Here is a 24,708-nt window from a genome sequence, read left to right as displayed (position 1 = left end):
TCTCTCTCTCGCTCTTTCTCTCTTTATCTCTGTCCAATACCCACACACATACACATACACAGATAGCATGGAGCACATGGCCTCTGTCATCACCACACGTACATCTCACACACATACACACACACACCGAGTCCCATGGCACGTGTCCGCCTTTGTCCGCCTGTCACAGTGCAAAAGCAAATAAGGAGAGGTGGACAGGGAGGGAGAGAAAGACAAGGGTGGGAAAACGTGTCGGTTTTTGTTGGCTTGTCTCGGCTGATGTTCACTTGCAGAGACGGAGAGGACGCCGAGCTCATCTAATTCCTTGTTCTTCTATTCATTGCTCATTACCACCTTTGTGTCTCTCTCCACATAGCTATAGATGCAACCTTTTTTTCCCTTTTTTTTTCCAAAAAATGGTAGTTTGGCTTTTTTATGGGCTGAAACAGGATTAGACGCATAATAAATAGCTGGAAAATGGCCTTGCATCATCGTCATTATTATCATCACATGCTAAGCAATAAGTGCATTAAAAAAAAACAGGGAGAAACTTAAATAACCCCACCGACCTGGTCGCCTGCTGCATCACTCTGTAATTAGTAGCCGTTTTCATTTGCACTCTGCCCAGAGACATCTTAATCTCTGTAATGTGATTTGAATGTGTGTGTGTGTGTGTGTGTGTGTGTGTGTGTGTGTGTGTGTGTGTGTGTGTGTGTGTGTGTGTGTGTGTGTCTGTGTGTGTGTGTGTGTGTGTGTGTGTGTGTGTGTGTGTGTGTGTGTGTGTGTGTCTGTGTCTGTGTGTGTGTGTGTCTGTGTGTGTGTGTGTCTGTGTGTGTGTGTGTGTGTGTGTGTGTGTGTGTGTGTGTGTGTAAGTGGGTGATGTGTATAAATGTGTGTGTGAGTGTGTGATGTGTGTATAAACAGGTGTGTGAGTGGGTGATGTGTATAAACGTGTGTGTGTGAGTGGGTGATGTGTATAAACGTGTGTCTGAGTGGATGTGTCTAAACGTGTGTGTGAGTGGGTGATGTGTATAAACGTGTGTGTGAGTGGGTGATGTGTATAAACGTGTGTCTGAGTGGATGTGTATAAATGTGTGTGTGAGTGGGTGATGTGTATAAACGTGTGTGTGAGTGGGTGATGTGTATAAACGTGTGTGTGAGTGGGTGATGTGTATAAACGTGTGTCTGAGTGGATGTGTATAAACGTGTGAGTGGGTGATGTGTATAAACGTGTGTCTGAGTGGATGTGTCTAAACGTGTGTGTGAGTGGGTGATGTGTATAAACGTGTGTCTGAGTGGATGTGTATAAATGTGTGTGTGAGTGGGTGATGTGTATAAACGTGTGTGTGAGTGGGTGATGTGTATAAACTTGTGTCTGAGTGGATGTGTATAAACGTGTGTGTGAGTGGGTGATGTGTATAAACGTGTGTCTGAGTGGATGTGTATAAATGTGTGTGTGAGTGGGTGATGTGTATAAACGTGTGTGTGAGTGGGTGATGTGTATAAACGTGTGTCTAAGTGGATGTGTATAAAAGTGTGTGTGAGTGGGTGATGTGTATAAATGTGTATAAATATGTGTGTGTGTGTGTGTGTGTGTGTGTGTGTGTGTGTGTGTGTGTGTGTGTGTGTGTGTGTGTGTGTGTGTGTGTGTGTGTGAGTGGGTGTGTGTGTGTGAGTGGGTGATGTGTATAAACGTGTGTGTGAGTGGGTAAAGTGTATAAACGTGTGTGTAAGTGGTTGATGTGTATAAACGTGTGTGTAAGTGGGTGATGTGTATAAACGTGTGTGTGAGTGGGTGATGTGTATAAACGTGTGTGTGAGTGGGTGATGTGTATAAACGTGTGTGTGAGTGGTTGATGTGTATAAACGTGTGTGTGAGTGGGTGATGTGTATAAACGTGTGTGTGAGTGGTTGATGTGTATAAACGTGTGTGTGAGTGGGTGATGTATATAAACGTGTGTCTAAGTGGATGTGTATAAAAGTGTGTGTGAGTGGGTGATGTGTATAAATGTGTGTGTGTGTGTGTGTGTGTGTGTGTGTGTGTGTGTGTGTGTGTGTGAGTGGGTGTGTGTGTGTGAGTGGGTGATGTGTATAAACGTGTGTGTGAGTGGGTAAAGTGTATAAACGTGTGTGTAAGTGGTTGATGTGTATAAACGTGTGTGTAAGTGGGTGATGTGTATAAACGTGTGTGTGAGTGGGTGATGTGTATAAACGTGTGTGTGAGTGGTTGATGTGTATAAACGTGTGTGTGAGTGGGTGATGTGTATAAACGTGTGTGTGAGTGGGTGATGTGTATAAAAGTGTGTGTAAGTGGCTGATGTGTATAAACGTGTGTATGTGTGAGTGGTAGATTCAGTCCTTTTCTATTTCTACTTGTTGTAGTTATTAGCGCCCCCTAGTAACAGGTCCTTCAGTCTAGCACTAGTTCACATTCCCGTAATAAGAATTCCACCACTATAACTACCCCTGCAGCCCCTTCCCCCAAATTCCAATACCCCATTTTCCCTCCCTCTGAACCCATAATGCTCCATTACCCGTCTATACCGCTGTTTTCCCTCTGCTTCCTTTTTTCGTCAGATCGCCTCGTGTCCCTAGTTTTCGGCCCACCAGGGACACCGATTTTAATTTCTTGGCTTAATGAAGCATCAGGGCTGAGTTCGGCAGGGAACACGAGCCAGCCTGAGAGCTAGAGCAAGCGTGGAGCTGGAGGAAGTGCACTCTGAGAGCGAGACATTTATATTCTGCCTGCTTCTCTCTCGCTCTCTCCATCCAACACATCCCATTACCAGCAGGAAGGCCATTAATGAGTTCACTCTCTTTTTTTTTTCCCCCTTCTGTCTTTCTCTGCCTGTTTTTGTCGAACTCTCTGTCAGGGATTTATTTTGTAGCTGCATAAATGAAATTTCGATTGTATGCAGTGTGACATTAGAGACCTGTGTACCCGCATACACAGATTCTCAGGTTCAACACTAATCCGGATAAATTTGAAAACGGTGTTTTCGACTGAAAACATCCACAATTTCGTCTTCAATTCGTTTCCCAAAAGCCGCACTTCACACTGAAACGTCTGAAAACACGTATGTCCCTGTAATGCGCATAAGCAAAACCTAAGCTTCGGCCCACATAATTTTTCCGCCTAAAGTCTATTTATGTTCGGGCTCTTTAAAACGTCGTGGCAATGTCTAAATAAATGCATTAATCGGTTTTAAAAAGCCTCCATTTCTACAGTTCACACCGTCGCAAAAACAGATTTTTCAAATTGATCACATTTAGTGTGGACTGAAGGCCGAAACAGAGAGAAAAATATACATTTTCAAACGACAACATATTAGTGTGGACATGGCCCCCAGTCTTCCAGTTATTTTCAAGCCACGTCATACCAACTGGACTTCTGACTGGTTAGATCAAAAGTTTTACTACTCATCTGAGCAGCAAAAAAGTAAGGGGAGAGTGTCTAGACGTATTAAAAGAGGTAATGATCAGCGAATGGAAGGTGTGTTTTTTTTCTAGTTGATGCGTAAGGAGGTCTTGATCTTTTTGGAGATGGATGATAAAACAGAGGAGACACGTTGTGCCTAAGATCGACACCTCTGTTGAGAAAAGGATTTTTCACCTGGACATCGATGACCTCATACATAGGAGGATGTACCAACACAGAAGAACCAACACCTCAGAAACAGAATAAGCCGTGTACCTGCATACGAAGGACAAAGGACACACATTTGAGGATGAAAAAATACACATTTTGGACAGAGAAGACAGATGGTTTAAGAGAGGGGGGGATCATTTGGCCTCACCCTTTCTAACCTGACTTTACTAACACCCTTGTGGCTTAATGAACACAAATTTCCACAAGCACACTAAAAAATTTTGTGGGACATCTTCAGAGAAGAGTGGAGGTCGTTCTAACAGCAAATGGGGACTAAATGTGGATTTACATGCTTAAAAAGCACATACAGTTTACACACTTTACTTATAAGTGTTTAATATTTAATGCACATAGCTCGATGTACATGGACTCTCTGTCACACTACCGTAACATAAATATAAAAAACTTATACCCAAATACCGAACATCTTAATAATCACAGCAGAACTTTGTTGTGGCTTCATAAATCTGAATCTCCTAATGCAGGGCACCAGAGAACCTTGTTGGTTAATCTTGTTAGGTATCCAGTCTCATTCATTATGCCTTCTAATAATCTGTAATTTCGATTTGTGTATCATTAGGTGCATAATTAACGAGGCTGATCATTTATGTGTACAGAACAGAGCATTACCTCTGCTTCTGTGTGAGCTCAAAGATCAATAGAATGTCTAAGTTTAATTAAAGACTTGCAAAATCTTAGATGTAATGAATTAGCCAATTTCCAGATCATACTAGAAGAGAAGCCAGACTGGGTCTTTTTTATTTTAAATATGGATAGTGAGGTCTAATGTTGGTTTGCTGAGACACTGAACAATACACACTTAGCTTTAAAGGAGATGAGAGGAGCTGAATTCAGGGATGTTGCTGCAAAGACACAATCCCTAATCTACTTCGGTCCTGTTTACTATTTTATGTGATCATGATAGTATTGCCAAATATTATTCGGGTGTGAGATATAGGGTTTACCCAGGTATAGTGTATGGGAATTACTTGAGTGTGGTGTATAAGGTTTAACTGGGTATAGGGTATATGGTTTAGTTGGGTATAGGGCATAGTGTTTACCCAGGTATAGGGTTTAACCAGCTATGGTGTTTGCTTGGGTGAAGGGTTTACCCAGGTATTAGGTTTATTTGGGTGTAGGGTTTGCTTGTGTATAGTTTAAATGGTTTACCCAGGTTTAGGGTTAGGGATACTTGGGTGCAGGTGTATGGTTTCGTTGGGTATCGGGCATAGCGTTTACTGGGGTAAAAAGTATAGGGTTTACCCAGGTATAGAGTTTACTTGGGAATTGGGTATTGGGTTCACCCAGGTATAGAGTTTACTTGGCTATAAAATACAGACTTTACCCAGGTATAGGGTATGGGCTTTACTTGGGAATTAGGTTTAGTTGGGTGTAGGGTATAGAGTTTAACAAGGTATAGGGTTTACTGGGGAATAGAATATAGGGTTTACTTGGCTATAAAGTTTACCCAGGTATTGTGTTTTCTTGGCTATAGAGTTTACCCAGGTACAGGGTTTACTTGGCTCTAGAGTTTACCCAGGTACAGGATTTACTTGGCTATAGAGTTTACCCAGGTACAGGATTTACTTTGCTATAGAGTTTACCCAGGTACAGGGTTTATTTGGCTAAAGAGTTTACCCAGGTATAGAGTTTACCCAGGTACAGGGTTTACTTGGCTATAGAGTATAGGGCTACCCAGGTATAGGGTTTACTGGGGAATGGAGTACAGGGTTACCCAGGTATAGAGTTTAATTGTCTATAGAGTTTACTCAGGTATAGGGTATGTGATTTACTTGGGTTTAGGGTATAGAGTTTCCCCAGGTATAGGGTTTACTGGGGAATAGAGTATAGGGCTACCCAGGTATAGGGTTTACTGGGGAATGGAGTACAGGGTTACCCAGGTATAGAGTTTAATTGTCTATAGAGTTTACTCAGGTATAGGGTATGTGATTTACTTGGGTTTAGGGTATAGAGTTTCCCCAGGTATAGGGTTTACTGGGGAATAGAGTATAGGGCTACCCAGGTATAGGGTTTACTGGGGAATGGAGTACAGGGTTACCCAGGTATAGAGTTTAATTGTCTATAGAGTTTACTCAGGTATAGGGTATGTGATTTACTTGGGTTCAGGGTATAGGTCTTCCCCAGGTATAGTGTTTACTGTAGCATAGAGTATAGGGTTTCCCCAGGTATAGGGTTTACTTGGGTATAGTGTATTTGGCAGGGGTGCCCAATCCGTCGATCGCAAAGGTAGTGTGGGTAGATCGCATGATATAAAAAAAAATAGATATTTATTTGTGCATTTTTATAGTAGGTAGATAATTTTGACTTGGTCATTTTCTAAGTAGCTCGCATGCTGAAAAGGTGTGTGCACCTATGGTATAGGGTGTACCCAGGTATTGTGTATAGTTTTTTTTTTTGTATAGGGTATAGGGATTATTCAGATATAGGAATTATTTGGCTATAGAGTATAAGGTTTACCCAGGTATAAGGATTACTTGGCTATAGTGTATAAAGTTTACCCAGGTATTGCGTATACCTGGGTATAGAGTATGTGATATACATGGGCATGGGGTATAGGGTCTACCTGGGTATACAGTATGGTATAGCGTTTCCCCCAGGTATAGGGTTTACTGGGATCTAGTGTATAGGGTTTACACAGGTATAGGGTTTTCTTGGCTATAGAGTGTAGGGTTTACCCAGGTATTGAGTATATCTGAATATAGGGTATGTGATTTACTTGGGTGTGGGATAGATGTAGGGTTTACTAGGGTGTAGGGTTTACATGGATGTAGTGTTTACCTGGATATATGGTTTACTTGGATGGAGGGTTTACCTGGATGTAGGGTTTACTTGGATGTAGGGTTTACCTGGATATATGGTTTACTTGGATGGAGGGTTTACCTGGATGTAGGGTTTACCTGGATGTAGGGTTTACTTGGATGTAGGGTTTACCTGGATATATGGTTTACTTGGATGTAGGGTTTACCTGGATGTAGGGTTTACCTGGATGTAGGGTTTACTTGGATGTAGGGTTTACTTGGATGTAGGGTTTACCTGGATGTAGGGTTTACTTGGATATAAGGTTTACTTGGGTAAATAGTAGAGGCAGGTTGCTGCTTTTCATGCATTATATTTTGCTGCTGCTGTCGGGGCTGTTTCGCTGCTACTGTTCAAACAGCAGCAAAGTGACACAATCAGAGCGGAAAGCAGACTCGACCCCAATAATCCCCCTCACATGTCTAAAGAGTTCTCAGCTTTATCACCCACATACTTGCATATACTACATTTGACTTCAAAAGCTGGTCAATTTTTATGATCAATTTTTCTGTAAGTAATGGGCCACAACTATTGTCAGCCAGGTGCTAGTTGCTCTCATCATCGTTGTCACATGCTGAACTGCATGCTGAACTGTGTTCTTTATGTATTACTGCACAGTCTGAAATCTAATTCATCATTTATACAGTAAGGATTTGTAATTAGATTTAATGTTGTGAAACGTCTCTCTCTCTCTCTCTCTCTCTCTCTCTCTCTCTCTCTCTCTCTCTCTCTCTCTCTCTCTCTCTCTTTCTCTGCAAAAAAAAATAACGTAAATGTGATTGTCTGGAGAATTTGCCTGTTTTGGGAAACTTATATCGAAGACTACTTAAAAAACAATTCAATGTTTTCTAACAAAAAAACTACATCAACAAACTTATATGATACTTTGTTAGGCATCAAATCTATTTGGTATTAGTCTTACATTATTTTTCTTCCTGCAATCCATATGCTGTTACTATAGAAATTATTATATATTCCAATGAGCACATTAATATCCCACTGAATGATGCTGAGATAGAAAAATATCACACAAAATTTTGACCAGCCAGTTTCGAGAACTCGACCACTCTACAGTACAAGCTAAAATAATTGTAATGATTGATGCAATCCGTTATTATTTCATCAGTCAGCTCGAGCTTTTTGTTTACAATTCCTGTCTGTCTGTCTGTCTGTCTGTCTGTCTGTCTGTCTCTCTCTCTCTCTCTCTCTCTCTCTCTCTCTCTCTCTCTCTCTCTCTCTCTCTCTCTCTCTCTCTCTCTCTCTCTCTCTCTCTCTTTCTGGTTCTACCACAGTCTCTTTTCTATTTCTCTATGATGACCTACAGCTGTGTTATTTGTTCAGGTTTGTCACTCTGATTGCATTAGGGATGCCTGTGCAAAGTTCTTGTTCATCACTCATATCAATGTTGAAGACTAATGTGTAGGGATGTCTGGGGAAAACCCTTCACACTGACACTTCCTACATCTGAACACAAGAAACTTTCATAAAATTCAAGCACATCTAGAAAAGTGATTTCAACACACAGATGGTCAAAAGATATCTGCCAATGATGGACTTGTATATTAGGTATGAGAAATTGAATAGAACAGTGTGGTTCTACAAGATGCAGTAAGGTATATAAAATCCTAAGCACTTGCCCTGTGGTGTGAACTTGTAGCAGAACTGAATCTCCAGGGAAACCCGGCTTCACAAAATAATATAAAACCAGTACACAGTGCTGTCTGGTGAGTGAGGAACAAGAGGGAGTCCCTTTATTAGTTTTTAAAGCTTAATCTATTTTTTTTTTTTCCTGCACAAATCTGATTTGAAAATTGACTCAAGAACTACTTGGTTATTATAAATATTGGCACCCATGTTCTCACTTATCTGGATAAACAGTTTATACAAATGATGTCTTAGAATGTCATTAAGAAATTGATGTTCATTAAAAAGTCTGCAAGCGTGAGAATGTTTGGAGTTTTCTAAAGGTAAAATAATATAAAAGCATACACTTTAAGGATAAGTTTTTATGTGCTTTCTGAACATCCCATTCCACATTTAGTCCCTATTTTAGAATCAGAATCAGGTTTATTGTCCAGGTGTAACACACATGCACACACAAGGAATTTGGTTCAAACTGTCGGTGACTGTCAAAAGTACAGAAATAAATAACAAAACTATACATTTAGCTTATAGACAAGACTATACAAACAATTGCACATAATTATGTACAATGTACATAAATTGTAAGAGTTCATGGTCGTGCAAAAAGTGTTCATCACATAGATAGTGAGATCACATAGCGTATGTAACACAGGGATGAAGATAAGGATAAGTGACTCTTCTTACAATGCAGTATATATAATTTGCTGTAATGTTATAGTACATTGCTGTTATAGTTACCTCCACTCTTCTGGGAAAGATGTTCTTCTAGATTCTGCAGTTTGTGCTCATTCAGCTATAAGGGTTTTAATGAAGTCAGGTACTGATGTATGGTGAGGAGACCTGAAGGTGCAGTCAGCATTCCAATTTTTTCCAAAGGTGTTCAGTAGGGTTGAGGTCAGCGCTCTATAGCAGGCCGCGATAGGAAGAATTTTCACTCCAAACCAACTAAAAATAAAGTCTAAAAAGAATGTGAAAAAGAACCACATATGGCTGGACAAGTGAGGTGTTCCAATACTTTTGCTTATGTAGCGTATAATAAGAAATAAAACATTTCTTGGATTTTCACAATAGTTGCCATGAAATTGGATTGCAGCATTAAGTCGTGATTTCCATATACTGTAAAGACACAGTAATTATAATTTCAAATATAATCACACAGTTGTCTATGCAGTATGCTTCAGTTTATAGCGCTTAAGGCGGTGTGTTGCAGCTCACATGTGGTGTGCATGCTACCGTCTAGACTTTCACCCGGTGTGTTCTGGAGAGTGTGTATGTGTGTAATGTTGACGCCCGTGTCAGGATCCGTGCTCTTGATTTCGACTCTGCCTCTTAATTTCTGCCGCCTCTAATAAACACTTCATAATTAGGAGCGACCGAGTCACTTTTTTCCGTAGTTTGTTAATTACGGAGCATTTGATTATCCTGGATGACACTGATTAGCTTCCGACTCCCACTCTTTCTGATTAGGTGTGTGTGTATAAGTGTGTGTTTGTGTGTCATTTTTACATTCTCCTAGGCTATGTATTCATTTTTTATATTTTTTTACGTGCAACTTTAATTAAGTACATTTTACACTGATTAAAGTTTAGTACCAATGAAAATCCTGCCACAAATCATGTTTTGTGTAAAATCGATGTAGGACCATGCTGACATTTTTACGGCCGAAAGATCGCAGAGTTGTTGATTAGTATCAGCAGGTGTTCGGTATGCTGTGCTTTTGTAAATGACAAATGACATGTTTTATGTGAGCTTTTTGATCATTCCATTTCACATTTAGTCCCCATTTGCTGTTATAGTAACCTCCACTCTTATGGGAAGATGTTCCACTGGATTCGGGAGTGTGTTTGTGGAGATTTGTGCAGTTAGTGTTCACATTCAACCCAAAGATCTTCAATAGGTTTGAGGTCTGTGCTCTATAGCAGGCCATTCAAGATCTTCCACCTCAGCCTATGTAAAGCATATCTCCATGGAGCTGGCTTTGTGTACCGTGAAGGGAACAGGTTTGGGTCTTCTAGTTCAAGTGAAGGGAAAATGAAGTACAAACAAATCCAAAGACATCCTATACAATTGTGTGCCTACAAATTTGTGGTAACTTTTTTGGAGAAGAACCGCATACTGTGTACCTGGACAAATCAGGTGTCCTAATACATGAAATTGTAAATATTTTAACAATGTTGTCGTATCGCTCTCATCATCTTGAGATCGAAAAAGTCAAACCTACGTAACTCTTGGACCATCTCTTATATAATAATATATATGTATAAGGACTAATTTATGACAAAAATTTATATTTGCATTCTGTTTAATTCTAAAAGCTGCTTTGGGACTGTGTCCATTGTTAAAACTATACAAAAGAAATTGAATTGAAATGAAATGAATGGATGTTCAGTAAGCACAAATGGGTGTGATGGTCCAAGGTGCACATACTTCTGTCCATAAAGCTTGTAAATTTTGCGAATAACAGATTAGCTAGTATTCGTTCTTCAGATGTGCATACAATACATTAACCTTGAGGTCAAAAACTACAGGCCAAATTTTCTTATATTACATTTTTTTTTTATTATTATTATTATTATTTCCTTTTGCATTGTGTTTTGACTAAAGGACCGTGAGAAGGTAAATGTACAAACATGTAATAAATTCCTCCTCCTTCATAGAATATAGTCAGCTAACAAAAATTTGGTTGCTTAGTAACATAACAGGAAAAGATAAGACTTTATGGACAAGATGATGTTTCAAGTGTAACACTTTGATTAGATTAAAACCTCCTGCATTCATAATTGAGATGGAGATTAATCACAGATATCTCAAGGATTTAATCGTGGCTTTGTCTGCGTTTCAGCCAATTACAGTACGTGGATTTTAAACCCTGAGACTATCTGCGTTCTGATCTCGATTTTGAAACTTTTATTCAACATGACAGAAACTTCAAATTTGGACCGTTTGAGCTTTAATACAACATCTGCAGGTGAGTTGGAAAGGACTCCAGATATCAGATGAGAAATACGAAGGAGCCAAAGGAAGATATGGCGAGCTGACGAAGGAGTGAATTTGAGAGATTTAGAACTTAATGCCAGCGCTGAGGGAATTACAGTCATCCAAGCGTCTCGAAGCATTCGGCATCCAATCAGCACGGGCGAGAGCAGTACGCAGACGAGGTGCGAGCTTTGCAATGTTTCAGAGATGATAAGAAAAAAAATTACCTTTTTCGCTCCAGAGATAATCCTGCAGTCGAAGGAGCAAGTCGGGTCGAGAATACCCTCAGCATCAAGATTCCCTGCTCAGAGGATACAGAGCATCTGAAATCCAGCGTACGCTTTTCTGGTTTTAATACGCTAACGTTTCCATAGTAACAGCGCGTTCACGTGGACATTTATTTCATTTGAGATTTCCGGAAGCAGTTTCAGAGGTGTAAGAAGTACAGCTGTAACTTTTCCCTCTCAGGAAAGAGGAGTTTTGATGCTTCTTGGTAATATGACAACCTGCAACCGTATTAGAGAAAAGGACTGCTTCTAGCTGGAGTAAGATAAGTGAAAACAGGGACTAACTTGCTCCATGGAAGTTAAATGTACCAAGAAATGGACAAAAAGCATGATGTTTTTAAGAATAAATAAAGACGAATACATTTCTGGACTGGTGGAAAATTTGGGATAGTAGCAGTTACTTTGCTTCATCATACCACTCCTAATACAGATGTTTTTCGGTGAGTGGTCAGGAGCCGATCTGAATTAGGAAATCTATAGTGAGAGCTGTGATGAGTCAAATCGGTAAAATCACCTGGACGACTCCCGCAGTGTGTGAGAGAGCGAGCGAGGTATGGAATCTTACACAAGTGTACACTTGGTTATGGAAGCCATCCATCCTAATACGCTGGTGTAAATTCAGATATACGGTACGTCTTCTATTGAAGAGAAACTGATAAAAGGACTGAAGAGTAAAAGCATTGAGGAGGAGCGAATTAGAGACGCGAGAGCGAGCTGATAGGTTGAATTAGAGAAAGAAACGATCTCTGGTTCACCCGGTGTCCATCCGTCTACACACCTCCTGATTCATTCTGTCAGCTTTAATGAGAGAGAGAAAGAGAGAGAGAGGGAGAGATGGATGAGTCAGTAGAAAGAGGAGTAGACAGATTCCCACTATTAACCCGACTCTATCACACTCCCCTATACAAGTCGGACTGAACCATCCCTAAAGTTCATTTCGTTAAACAAACCTACACTACTGTGTCTCCATTATGATTGTATTTGCAAAGTATAGGCAAAAGTATTGGGACACCTGATCTTTGTCTTTCTTTCCCAAACTGGTACCACAAAGTTGGAGGTACACAACTGTCTTTGGTTGCGATGGCATGACACTCAAGACAAAACATCTCCATGAACTTATGGTTTATATGGTTGGAGTGGAAAATCCTAAGTGTGGGATGAATGTGAATGCTGACTGCACCCCCAAGGTCTCCTCACCCTACATCAGTACCTGACTTTACTAACACCCTTGTGGCTGAATGAGCACAAATCTCCACAAACACACTCCAACATCTAGTGGAACATCATTCCCAGAAAAGTGGAGATTATGGAGATTATTACAACAGCAAATGAGGAATAAATGTAAAGTGGGATGTTTAAAAAGCAGGTATCAGTCTTATGGTCAGGGGTCCACAAGGTTTTGATATGAAGGAATACAAGATGATGTCATCTCTGTGTTGTCTGACGCACTATTATTTTTCCTTTCGTATTTAGTCATCTCTGTAACACCCCTTTATTCAACCACACAAACTCCCCTGTGTTCTTTTCTTGTCCCTTAACTTTCTTTCTTTCTTTCTTTTTTCTCTCTCTCTCTCTCTCTCTCTCTCTCTCTCTCTCTCTCTCTCTCTCTCTCTCTCTCTCTCTCTCTCTCTCTCTCTCTCTCTCTCTCTCTCTCTCTCTCTCTCTCTCTCTCTGTAAGGATGGTTTTTATCTTTTCCACATGTTTTCATGCTTCTTTATGTTTGTTTCTCCTTCATGAAATTAAAGTGCACTTACACTGAACACCTCAAAAACGATATTTCATTTAGAGGGAAGAGATGGCTTTGTTAACATGCATTAGTTCTCTCTCTCTCTCTCTCTCTCTCTCTCTCTCTCTCTCTGTCTCTCTCTCTCTCTCTCTCTCTCTCTCTGTCTCTCTCTCTCTTTCTTTCTCTCTCTCTCTTTCTCTCTCTCTCACTCACTCACTCACTCACTCACTCTCTCTCACTTTTGCACCTGCTTCTCTGTTTAACATTCACAAGTGTATGAGGCCTATAGCATCTGTGTTTCTGCCTCCCAAATCCAACACTAAGTGTGTGTGAGAGAGAGAAAGAGAGAGATAGGGAGAGAGATACAGACAGAGAGAGGGAAGGATGAGCAGGGCACAAAGCTTTATTCATCCTCTGACAGCTCTGCCTCTTTCAGCAAACAGGTTTTTCTGGGTTCATCTCTTTAACACCCTCTATACACACACACACTCATCCGCTTCCTGTGTTAATCTCAGTGATGGAAAGAGAGAGAGGTGAAATAGATTCTCATTCGTATTTAGTCTGATTTGTTTCAGATGCTCATGTCTGGCATGAAAATGATGATGGTGTGTGTGGAATTCACCAGAACATGCAACACTGCAGGCCCCTTCATCACACACACACACACACACACAAACACAAGCTCATGTCCAGGTCTTTAGTCGGGTCTGATGGCTGTGTTGAGGGATTAGTCGCATCTGATAGCTGTGTTGAGTGATTAGTCGGGTTGGATAGCTGTGTTGAGTGATTAGTTGGGTCTGATCGCTGTGTTGAGTGATTGGTCGGGTCTGATCGCTGTGTTGAGTGATTGGTTGGGTCTGATCACTGTGTTGCCTGATTAGTCATGTCTGATAGCTGTGTTGAGTGATTAGTTGGGTCTAATCGCTGTGTTGAGTGATTGGTCGGGTCTGATCGCTGTGTTGAGGGGTATAGTCGGGTCTAATCACTGTGTTGAGTGATTGGTCGGGTCTGATCGTTGGGTTGAGTGATTGGTTGGGTCTGATCGCTGTGTTGAGTGATTAGTCGGGTCTGATCGCTGTTGCATGACGTTCATGTTTTGCTTTGTAAAGCAAAAAGTTGGAGAACTCAGATCCAATCAATGGCAAGTTATAACCAGAGGAATTTCAACTCTACGCCTGAACAGATATTAATCTTTAATTAATTCTTGGCCTGAAGGTTTTATTGAGTCTGTTTGTAGAGATAAATTATAAACACTCAGCTTTAATTAAGGAAACGAAAACAAATATATTTGCACTACAGTTACTGTACATTAACACCCAGTCCTGTGATTTTATCAAAATGACTAGCACCTTCAAAAGACTGAAGAAAAAAAAACATACATACATCATTCTTTCTATCTTTTACCTGCACTAAAGTTTCTGTCGGCTTCTCCCATCGGCTTTCTGTCAGGTTCTCCCCATTTCTCCGGGCTTGGGACCGGCACTGAGAGTGTACTGGCTTGTGCAACCCTAATGGATGGGTTCGGTTCCCTGACTGGGGATCGAACCCGGACCGCAGCGGTGAGATCGCCACATCCTAACCACTAGACCACCAGGGAACCTTTTACCTGCACTAGCTGCAACTAAATACCCCAAATTGCAGTTTGGATAACTCCAGAAAGATCAAGATCTTCTTTAGAATTATTTTATAGTATATCGGCACACTGATTTATTGTATTAACGGGTCATTTATAAACGTTTCTTTCATTTTGAACGTGCTTTAAAGTGGCTCAGAAAAACAAATCGTCTCAAAAAAGTGATTGATTCATTTCCTATTGGATGCGTTGCATGAGCAAAGCATTGCAAAATCTCAGCAGGTTCTGTACAGGAAACCAAATTGAGTAGTTCATCTCATGAGTGCTCTGGTCCGAGTCATTTCTTTGTGACTCCCATAGATGCTTTTAGCAGGGAGTTTTTTTCAGGTTGTTTTTTTTTTGTTATCAGAATCTTTACATTATTGTTACACTGATTATAGGAGTCACGTGACAAAAGAACTAACGATACGAACCAGAAGATATAAACTACTCATTCTGTTCATCATAATTTGTCCTTTGTCTCATTTTCATTATTGGAACTATATTCAAAGTTTGTGTATGTAGACGTGCTGCTTATTGTCAATGTAACATTTGATTTTATTTCTGATTAAAGGAACGAAATGAACTGAATAACTAAAAAAAAACCAAATGTTTTTTCATTTTGTTAATTTTATTGAACGAGATTCAAAGAACCAAGTCACTGAAATAATCCGATCTTCCCATCACTAATACATTCTCACATCTACTCTATAGTGACAATCAATGTTTTTCTTTCTCTGCATCTCTCTCTCTCTCTCTCTCTCTCTCTCTCTCTCACTCTCTCTCTCTCTCTCTCTCTCTCTCTCTCTCTCTCTCTCTCTGCTGCAGTGGGTTCCAGTGCTGACAGACTTCCAGAGAAAGGACTCTGTATGGGGATTCGTTCCTCCGCCGGACACGCCCTCGGCAGACGAGTTTCATCCCCTCATTACGTTACACCTGGGTGACTACAACCTGGACGGCTTCCCTGACGCTCTCGCCATCCTGAGGAACACCAGCAACAGGTCAGAGAAATGGGGAGGGAGGAGGAGTGTCAGCTGCCTTTTCCACAGCTGTGTGTGTGTGTGTGCGCGTGTGCGTGTGCGTGTCTCGGCTCAGTCATCACGCAGCAGGCACTGTCTCTCTCCTCTCTCAGCATTCTCTCTCTCTCTCTCTCTCTCTCTCTCTCTCTCTCTCTCTCTCTCTCTCTCTCTCTCTCTCTCTCTCTCTGTCCTTTCTCTGAGGCATGACTGTAGTCTCTGTGTCCCTCTGGTAATTCCACACAAACTGTGATGAGATTACAATCATAGGCTTGTTGGAGCACACACACACACACACACACACACAAACACACACACACACACACACACACACACACATGTCTAGTCTTTCAGGTACATCCCGGTGCGATGATAAGAACTATAGGTCATTCAGCTCAGGCTGTGTTCACACTGCATGTTTTATTGCAGCATACAGACATCATTCCACAGATTTCACAAGGTCATACCTGACCAATCAGATCTCAGCTCAGGGAGAACGCAAAAACAATTACAGGCGCAATCCTAGATTTTATATTTGTGTTGTATTGGTGTGTTATTTTCTTAAATAAAATATATCTAGCCTTTATTTGTCGCATATGCATTTCAGCACAGTTAAATTCTTTCTTTGCATATCCCAGCTTGCTCCGAAGCCGTGGTCAGCTATAATACGGTGCCCCCGGAGCACAGAGGGTTAAGGGCCTTGCTCAGGGGCCCAAAAAGTGGCAGCTTGGCGATATCCGGGCTTAAACCCCTGACCTTCCGAATCAGTAACCCAGAGCCTTAACCACTGAGCTACCAATCTCCAACTAATAATACAAGAAAACATAAAAACTTCCTGTGCCTTCGCATTATGTAACACAAGGATACGCAAAATTATTTCTGGACATACAAAACCTGACATTGTTTATCCACCTCTCGCAGCAAACTTTCCCATACTCTCAGGGTGGGCGCGGAACACACTCTCTCCTCCGCCGTCATTTATAGCACTAACCAATTGGGTCAGTGAGCTCATGTTCAAATTCGCGATAAATGGACGCCACTCCAAAAATCCAGCCGTATAACATCGATTTTCAGCATCCCAGCAGCTCGATATCGTACACAACGCATTGTGTTCTTTGTCTCATGTAAATGTATGATACACACTGTACAACATGTTAGGTATACTTTTACTTCATTTTATAATGAATAATTACATACATACATACATATACGTATATATGTATATATACACACAAAAGCTACTTTTTCCCACGCTTTGAACCCTGTGGCTTAAACAACGAAGCGGCTAATTTATGGATTTTTCCTGGGTTTTTCCCGGTTTCACAAACTTCAAGCCAAAAAAATGAGCCCCATAACATTAGACCAATGAAATTTCGAACGGTTTCAGGTGAACCAATAAAACTCTTTATATTAAATCGTGCTCCCACTGAATCGGGCCGCACCACATCATAAATATAGATGAGGTTCCTCTGACGTTTGACCTGCCGCTCACTCGGACTGTCTACAGGAAATGCGAATCATTCGTCACGCTGAAAACAACCGAGCATGAAAAAACGCACTTCACCTGTGTTCTGAGCTGCACGGCATCGGGACAAAAGATTCACCGGTGGTGATTTTTAAACGCACGACGATGCCAAAAGAAAAACTCCCGAGAGAATTAGTTGTGAAAGGAAGGAGGAAGACAGTGAACAATGACTTTCTTGTTAGGCTACTGTTTAGATACAAGCCGTGTAACAGACACTGTCTCTCATTAAAGCCTGTGTAAAGTTCATTAGTTTCAGTGTAGACACCTGCGACTTATAGACAGGTGCGGTGTATTTATGTTCAAAATAAAAATCTTCGTCAAATTCAGTGGGTGCGGCTTATATATGGGTGCGTTTAATAGTCTGGAAATGATGGTACGTGCTGTTTTTGCACACCTTTTTGACTGCTGCTATTTATTTATTTATTTATTTTTAAGCACAAACCCTTTTGTTTTCATTTTGTTAATTGCAAGGTTCACTCCTGTACTCAGTTCTCTTTTACACAACGCACTGTGTAATATACAGCAGGTTTACTGGTGGCGCTATTTAATGTTTTGTGTATTTGTCCTACACTGTCTTGTGTTGTCTTTGCACTGTTTACACAAACGATGCACTGTATGTGGCGAGGACACGTACCAGTCTGTAGCTCTGTGTTTTCTGTCATGTAGCTTTATGTTGTTAAATGTAGCACCAGGGTTCAGGAGGAACGTTGTTTCATTTCACTGTGTTCTGTGTCAGCTAGATATGGTTGAAATGACAATAAAAGCTTCTTGACTTGACTTGATTCAGAGTAATGGTGAAGGAACAGATCAAATACGTCCATTGATGGAAGGTTTGCGAAGAAATTTCATGCTCTCTTGTACAAGTATTTTTTTTTTCTTCATATTTTTAAAATACAAAAATACAGTAGTTTATGTTGGTACATTGTGTGGCTGCTGTATTTTGTAGTTTATTTGAAAACACTTAAAGTTAAGATATTTGGTATTTTATTTTTAAATATATTTTGATGTATCTTTGCCCAACTCTGATAGTAACAGTGTTTGCTGACCTAAGCGTTTGGGACAGCAATATAATTTTCTATAGACCTTTTTAATATTGATAGATTTGATTGAGATGATTTTTTTAAGCTGGACAGATTTATTTATTTTTTTTCTTTTTTTCTTTTTATTTCTTTTGTATTATTTTATTTTTGAAGAAGAAAAAAAAAGACACCACATTCTGCAAGATTATTTACAGTTACAAGATTCTATACGTCCTATACATTTGTTTGTGTCCAACTTTGTGGTGTTTTTTTTATTTTCTTTTTTTTCTTTTTTTCTTTTTTTTAAAGAAACACATATGGCCGAAAAAGCCAGGTGTTCCAATACTTCTGGCATTACAGTTAATGTTGTAAAAAGAAATGCATGTTTGTGATCTCATAGCGGATCGTGGAAAAGAATCGGAGTTGGATGTGATTAAAACGGGGAATGCACTTTGAAATAATCGGACATGAGCGTGTTTCTCTCTAAAGAAGTGCCCAGGTTGAGTTAAGGGCTGTACTGTGAGGTCCAATTAATCCACAGCCAATTTCACAGCCATCAGTGGGAGATCAGAAGGCCATAGGAGGGATTTAACGATTGTTCATTTAAACAAAAAAGAAACAAAAAAAAAAAGAACAAAACTTGTATTTTATTATTCTTTTTTAACGTTTTATTAAACGCGCAGGGCTTCTAATGAATCGAATGAGAGCGAGGGATTATAGATATGATTTTATTATATAAAGGCAGAAAAGGAGCAAAATGGAAAAAGGAAAAACAGAGGCGAAGGAACAAATGAAAGAAAAACAACAGCTGGAAGGAAGAAGTAAAATGAAAACGGAATGGAAATAATGAACGAAGAGGAATGATAAAGGGAAAGGGGACTAATGAAAAATTGAGGGGGAAAAAGAGAAATGGAAATAATGGAGGGAAAAAAGTCATTAGGAAAAACAAAAGGAAGAAAAGAGGAGGGATCACGTGGCACTCAGTTCTCTCTCTTTCTCACACACACACGTTTCCTATTACACGTGTAAACATTTCATTTCTGCCTTTCAGTCATACTTACAACCTTGCAGGTGTTTTGTCTTTGCCACTTAGACACACACACACACACACACACACACACACACACACACACACACACACACACACACACACAGCTGGTGACTGCCGTGTGATTGCATATGTATGACGTGCAGCAGTTCACAGCGAGGGCGACATTAATGAGCTCGTCTGCCCTTCTCTCTCACACTGAGAGGCTTCACCCTGCGCTGTGTGTGTGTGTGTGTGTGTGTGTGTGTGTGTGTGTGTGTGTCCTGTGCATCCTTATCATCCTCATTAATATCATTGTTTAAAGCACACCATCGTAGCAGACTATATCTCGTACCTTAGTTTGAGTTTCCTGATACACCGCTGTGCTCTTGTAAGACAGTGTCTGATCACGAGCCGAATGAGACGTCTGTCACGTCCACACTGAGCATGTGATCGGATTTAGAAATCTATATACTACCGCACGTGTGCAATATTCCTCACGCAGCTCCTGCACCTAAACCCTCAGTGACTGATGCTAAAAGCACCTGTGGCTTTGTGGCTGGATTACAGCGAGGAGAGAAACAGACCCCAAGTTACAAGTTTATGTAGCTGCTAATCGCTAGTGTTAGCAATACATCTGTTTTTTATTTCCTTTCCAATATGCTCCCGTTTTTCTTTCTTTCTTTCTTCCTTTCTTTCTTTCTTTCTTTCTTTCTTTCTTTCTTTCTTTCTTTCTTTCTTTCTTTCTTTCTTTCTGTGGTCCATAATTCATTAATTTTTTCCTTTCTTTCTTTCTTTCTTTCTTTCTTTCTTTCTTTCTTTCTTTCTTTCTTTCTTTCTTTCTTTCTTTCTTTCTTTCTTTATTTATTTATTTATTTATTTATTTATTTATTTATTTATTTATTTTTGTGGTCCATAATTTCTTTCTTTCTTTCTTTCTTTCTTTCTTTCTTTCTTTATTTACTTCTTTTTTTTTTTTTTTTTTTTTTTTGGTTTGTTTTTAATTTCCATATTTCTTTCCCTCTGTGTCAACAAATGAAACTGCAGGTTGAATGTTTTTATTTCATGCGTGTGCGTGTGCGTGCGCGTGTGTGCGCGCGTGTGTGTGTGTGCGCGCGTGTCTGCATTTACTCAGCTATCCTCAGCCTCACGCTGCCCTGTTGCTAGGCGATGCCAATCCGCCTGGTGTTGGTGTGTTTAGCGAGTCTCGTCTCGTTCGCCAATCAGGATTAACGTGCAGCAAACGGCCCTCGCGTCATCTCAGCATAGCGTTAACATCAATACGGCTCAGGCGACAGGAATGCCGATGCGGAAACGCTCAGCTGTCTCATAAGCTCTCGGGTACAAAACAGCACACGAATATAGTGCATCTAAATTCCACCCGTGTGGGTCCACGGTTCTGTAGGAGCTTCAGTGGGATAAAGCATGAAGAACTCAAAAGTAGTGTAATGCCTTTAGTGTAGATTTTATAGTGTTTATACTTCACTAATACACTAAGAGCTACAAATATCTAAATATAACTTTAGACCATACAGTGTGATTCACTCGGCCCTTATCATTGATCATGGCCCTTATTTAGTTCCATTATTTTCAATAAAGAAACAACATGGTCCAAGAGTTTACTGCATTTCTTTCCTTATTAAAAATAATAGAACCAAATAAGTACCATGAGCCATAATAAGGGCTGAGTGAGTCACACTGTATGGATTCTTTTTATCCAGCTTAAAGACCATGTTTGCAAAACTAGAAACACTTATCCAGTACTGTTGAATCAGTTATATTTAGCCATTAGTTGCTTGTGAATATTAGTGAAGTATAAACACTTGATCCACCAATGAGTTGAGTCCTTCGTTTGTACCGTAATTTCCGGACTATTAAGCGCACCCAAATATAAGCCACACCCACTGAATTTTACAAAGATGTTTATTTTGAACATAAATACACCGCACCTGTCTATAAGTCGCAGGTGTCTACACTGAAACTAATGAACTTTACACAGGCTTTAATGAGAGACAGTGTCTGTTACACGGCTTGTATCTAAACAGTAGCCTATCAAGAAAGTCATTGTTCACTGTCTTCCTTCTTCCTTTCACAACAATTTCTCTCGGGCGTTTTTCTTTTGGCATCGTCGTGCGTTTAAAAATCACCATCGGTGAATCTTTTCTCCCGATGCCGTGCAGCTCAGAACACAGGTGAAGTGTGTTTTAATGCCCGGTTGTTTTCAGCGTGACGAATAATTCGCATTTCCTGTAGACAGTCCGAGTGAGCGGCAGGTCAAACGTCAGAGGAACCTCATCTATATTTATGATGTGGTACGGCCCGATTCAGTGGGAGCGCATCTGATTTCATATAAAGAGTTTCATTGGTTCACCTGAAACCGTTCGAAATTTCATTGGTCTAATGTTATAGGGCTCATTTTTTTGTCTTGAAGTTTGTGAAACCGAGAAAAATCCATAAATTAGCCGCTTCGTTGTTTGAGCCACAGGGTTCAAAGAGTCTGGAAAAAAGTAGCGGCTTATAGTCCAGAAAATACGGTACTCATTTGTATACTAGAATTAATCTTAAAGTATATACAGAGCCTGTGAAATGTTTGGAAACACCTAGTGTTAATCGTTTTCGAGAGGCACATGAACGTTCCTTTTATTTAAGTGCAAGAACTTTTACTTTGACCAAACATATAAATGTACAGATACCATAATAAACATCTGTATTTTCATTGAAAAGTGGTGCCTTAGCATAAACAAGCTTTACACACAGTTCGTTTATCCTAATATTCATCTGAAATACTTTGCCATGCCTCTTCTAATACGTCTCAAAAGGTGTTCTACGCTAGTTGGAGATTTTCTTTCCGACCTTGTGATCCAGTTCATCTCAGAGCAGTTTAATAGGATTTAGGTGCAGTGACTAGGCAGGTCATTTTGTGATAGAAAACACTCCAGCTGTCTGTTTTTCTCTGTAAATAACACATACAGAGCTTGAAAATATGCTTTGGGTCATCGCGTTGCTGTATGGTGAAGCTGGTTCCAATTAGCCGTAGTCCATTTGGAAACTGCATGGTGCTGAAGTATGGAATGGTGGCCATGTTGGTTCAGTATTCCTTTGGTTTGGGATATGTCTCAAACTGAATCTGCTCCAAAACAACCCCAAACCATTAAGCTTCCACCTCCATAATTGACTGTGGGTGGGAGGCAGTCTGCTAGTTTTATATAAGAGCTTCTGTTGGAGACAAAAATGGCAAATTTAGACTCATCAGTCCATAGAGGTTTCTTCCAGTCATTTACTGTCCAATTTTTGTGTGTCTGTGTGCCTACCACCTAGTTTGTTACATATAAAACAAAAGGAACATGTCAGGGTCTCAAAAATGATAAAAGACTGGGTTTTCCAAACTTTTGAGAAAAAAAATTCACCCACTGGGATCCACTCATACTTTTCTTATGCAACATACACCCTATTGCCAAAAGTATTGGGTCACCAGTTCATGTGATTTTTGAGCATTGCTTTCCACATTTAGTCCCAATTTGCTCTTATAATTCCCTCCACTCTTCTGGGAAGATGTTCCACTAGATTTATCGAGTGTGCTTATGGATATTTGTATTCATCAGCCACAAGTAGTTGATGTAGGGTGAGGAGACCTGGGGTGCAGTCAGCGTTCACATTCATCCCAAAGGTGTTCAGTAGGGATTAGATCAGAGCTCTATAGCAGACCACTCAAGATCTTCCTCTCCAAAGCATCTAAACCAGATCTTCAAGGAGCTCATTTTGTGCACAGGGGCATTGCCATGCTGGAACAGGTTTGGGTTTCCAAGTTCAAGTGAATGCAGCATTGTATTACAGTGCATGTAAAGACGTCCTGTACAATCGAGTGCTTTCTGCATTGTGGTAACAATTTGGAAAAGACTCACATAAAGCAGGAAAGATCAGGTGACCCAATACTTTTGGCAATATAGTGTACCATTGACTTACACATGTAAATGCTTTGTTAGTTCTGGAGTGTGTGATTTTTAAAAGAAAACTTGCAGCTGTGATGTATTTTTTTCCCCCAACAGTGCAAAAATAGCGCAATGCAATTCTGGCATGATGCTAATTAGGAGTCCTTTCCCCTTCAGTGAATCAGCTGATGGGAGTGAATGTTATTTGCATTGGTCTGAACTTTAGTTTAGACTTTTCACTGTTACAAAAGGGTTAAAGACCATTGATACTGTCTCTTATTAGATTGGATTTTCTACTGTACAGTACTGCATAGAGACACACACACACACACATACAGTGCAGTACCGGTACACGGAGCTGTTCATCAGGACCTGAAGCGAATCCTGCACTGCTGTGTGGAAAGTGTGTAGTGTGTGTTATTTAAAACACTAAACCAGCCGTTTGGTTCTGTGTGAAAAATTACAGCTGAACCCAGAGGTTCACTTCGAGGTGAAGTTCAGCTGCTGGCCGCCAGAATTACATTCTACATCTACAGTAATGAGAAAAAGGAGGGAAGGAAGATGGATGTGATTTATAAAGCGCGATATTTCCTTAGTGAGTTGTTTCCAGAAGTGCTCGACTGTTGTGCAGTCCCAAATGCAGCATGTGTAATCGCCTGCTTTGTGTTGTGTGCACTGTGTATACAGTAGATATCAGATTTTCTGACCAGTAGAGTAAAATCTGTAGATTATTCTGTATTGGTTTTAAGTAGAGAATAATCTTATTAGCTACAATGTAAGTACAACAATTTGTGGAAGACTAACCATAAGATTCATATGTGCCTTTTTTCCACTCTTCTGGGAAGATGTTCCTCTAGATTTTGGAGTGTGTTTGTAGAGATTTGTGCTCATTTAGCTACAAAAGTTGTCAAGTACCGATGTAGGGTGAGGAGACCTGGGGTCTTTTTTTTTTTTTTTTTTTTTTTTTTTTTTTTTTTTTTAAATATTTTCTGATCTGTCATCACTTCACAACTAAACTACACTATATGGCTAGAAGTTTGTGAGCACCTGAGCAACCCATGTAAACCACATCTTCATGAAGCTGGCTTTGTGCAAAGGAGCATTGTCATGCTGGAAAAGGTTTCTGTTTTATGCTACTGCATCCAAAGGCATCCTATACAGTCGTGTTCCTCAGAATTCGTGCTACAGTTCGGGAAAGAATCGCATATGGCTGGAAAATCAGGTGTCCCAATATGTTTGTCCATATATTATACAGTATGTAGGACATGTTCTTTTAGATCTGTGACCAAATCTCTTCTCTATGGTGTGACTGGCAGGTTTATATAGTACCGTGTGTTAATCATATGGTTGGATTTGGAGTCGGTTAATGAAGTACTGTAATATTTTGGGGAAATTTTGGTGAATCCAGTCCTCTATGATATTTGTTAGGTGGTTCATTTGATTTGGGGAGGTGTGCTTTTTTTTCTCCAGTAAAACAATGATGCTGGAATTGAGTGGTTTG

General features: G+C 40.1%; 1 protein-coding gene across 1 annotated transcript in view; it reads left to right on the top strand.

The window, feature by feature from the left end:
* The window catches only part of itfg1 (integrin alpha FG-GAP repeat containing 1), a 154,120-nt gene that overhangs the window by 64,328 nt on the left and 65,084 nt on the right, over positions 1-24,708 (top strand). The window contains exon 10 of the mRNA XM_083550894.1: positions 15,520-15,692. Coding sequence (XP_083407020.1) covers positions 15,520-15,692 — 173 coding nt within the window. The remainder of the gene's footprint in view (positions 1-15,519; positions 15,693-24,708) is intronic.

The sequence above is a fragment of the Silurus aristotelis genome, assembly GCF_946808225.1.
Source record: "Silurus aristotelis genome assembly, chromosome: 9".
Taxonomy (NCBI): Eukaryota; Metazoa; Chordata; class Actinopteri; order Siluriformes; family Siluridae; genus Silurus; species Silurus aristotelis.
Note: the sequence above shows the minus strand (reverse complement) of the source record. Positions and strands in the feature narration are given on the sequence as shown.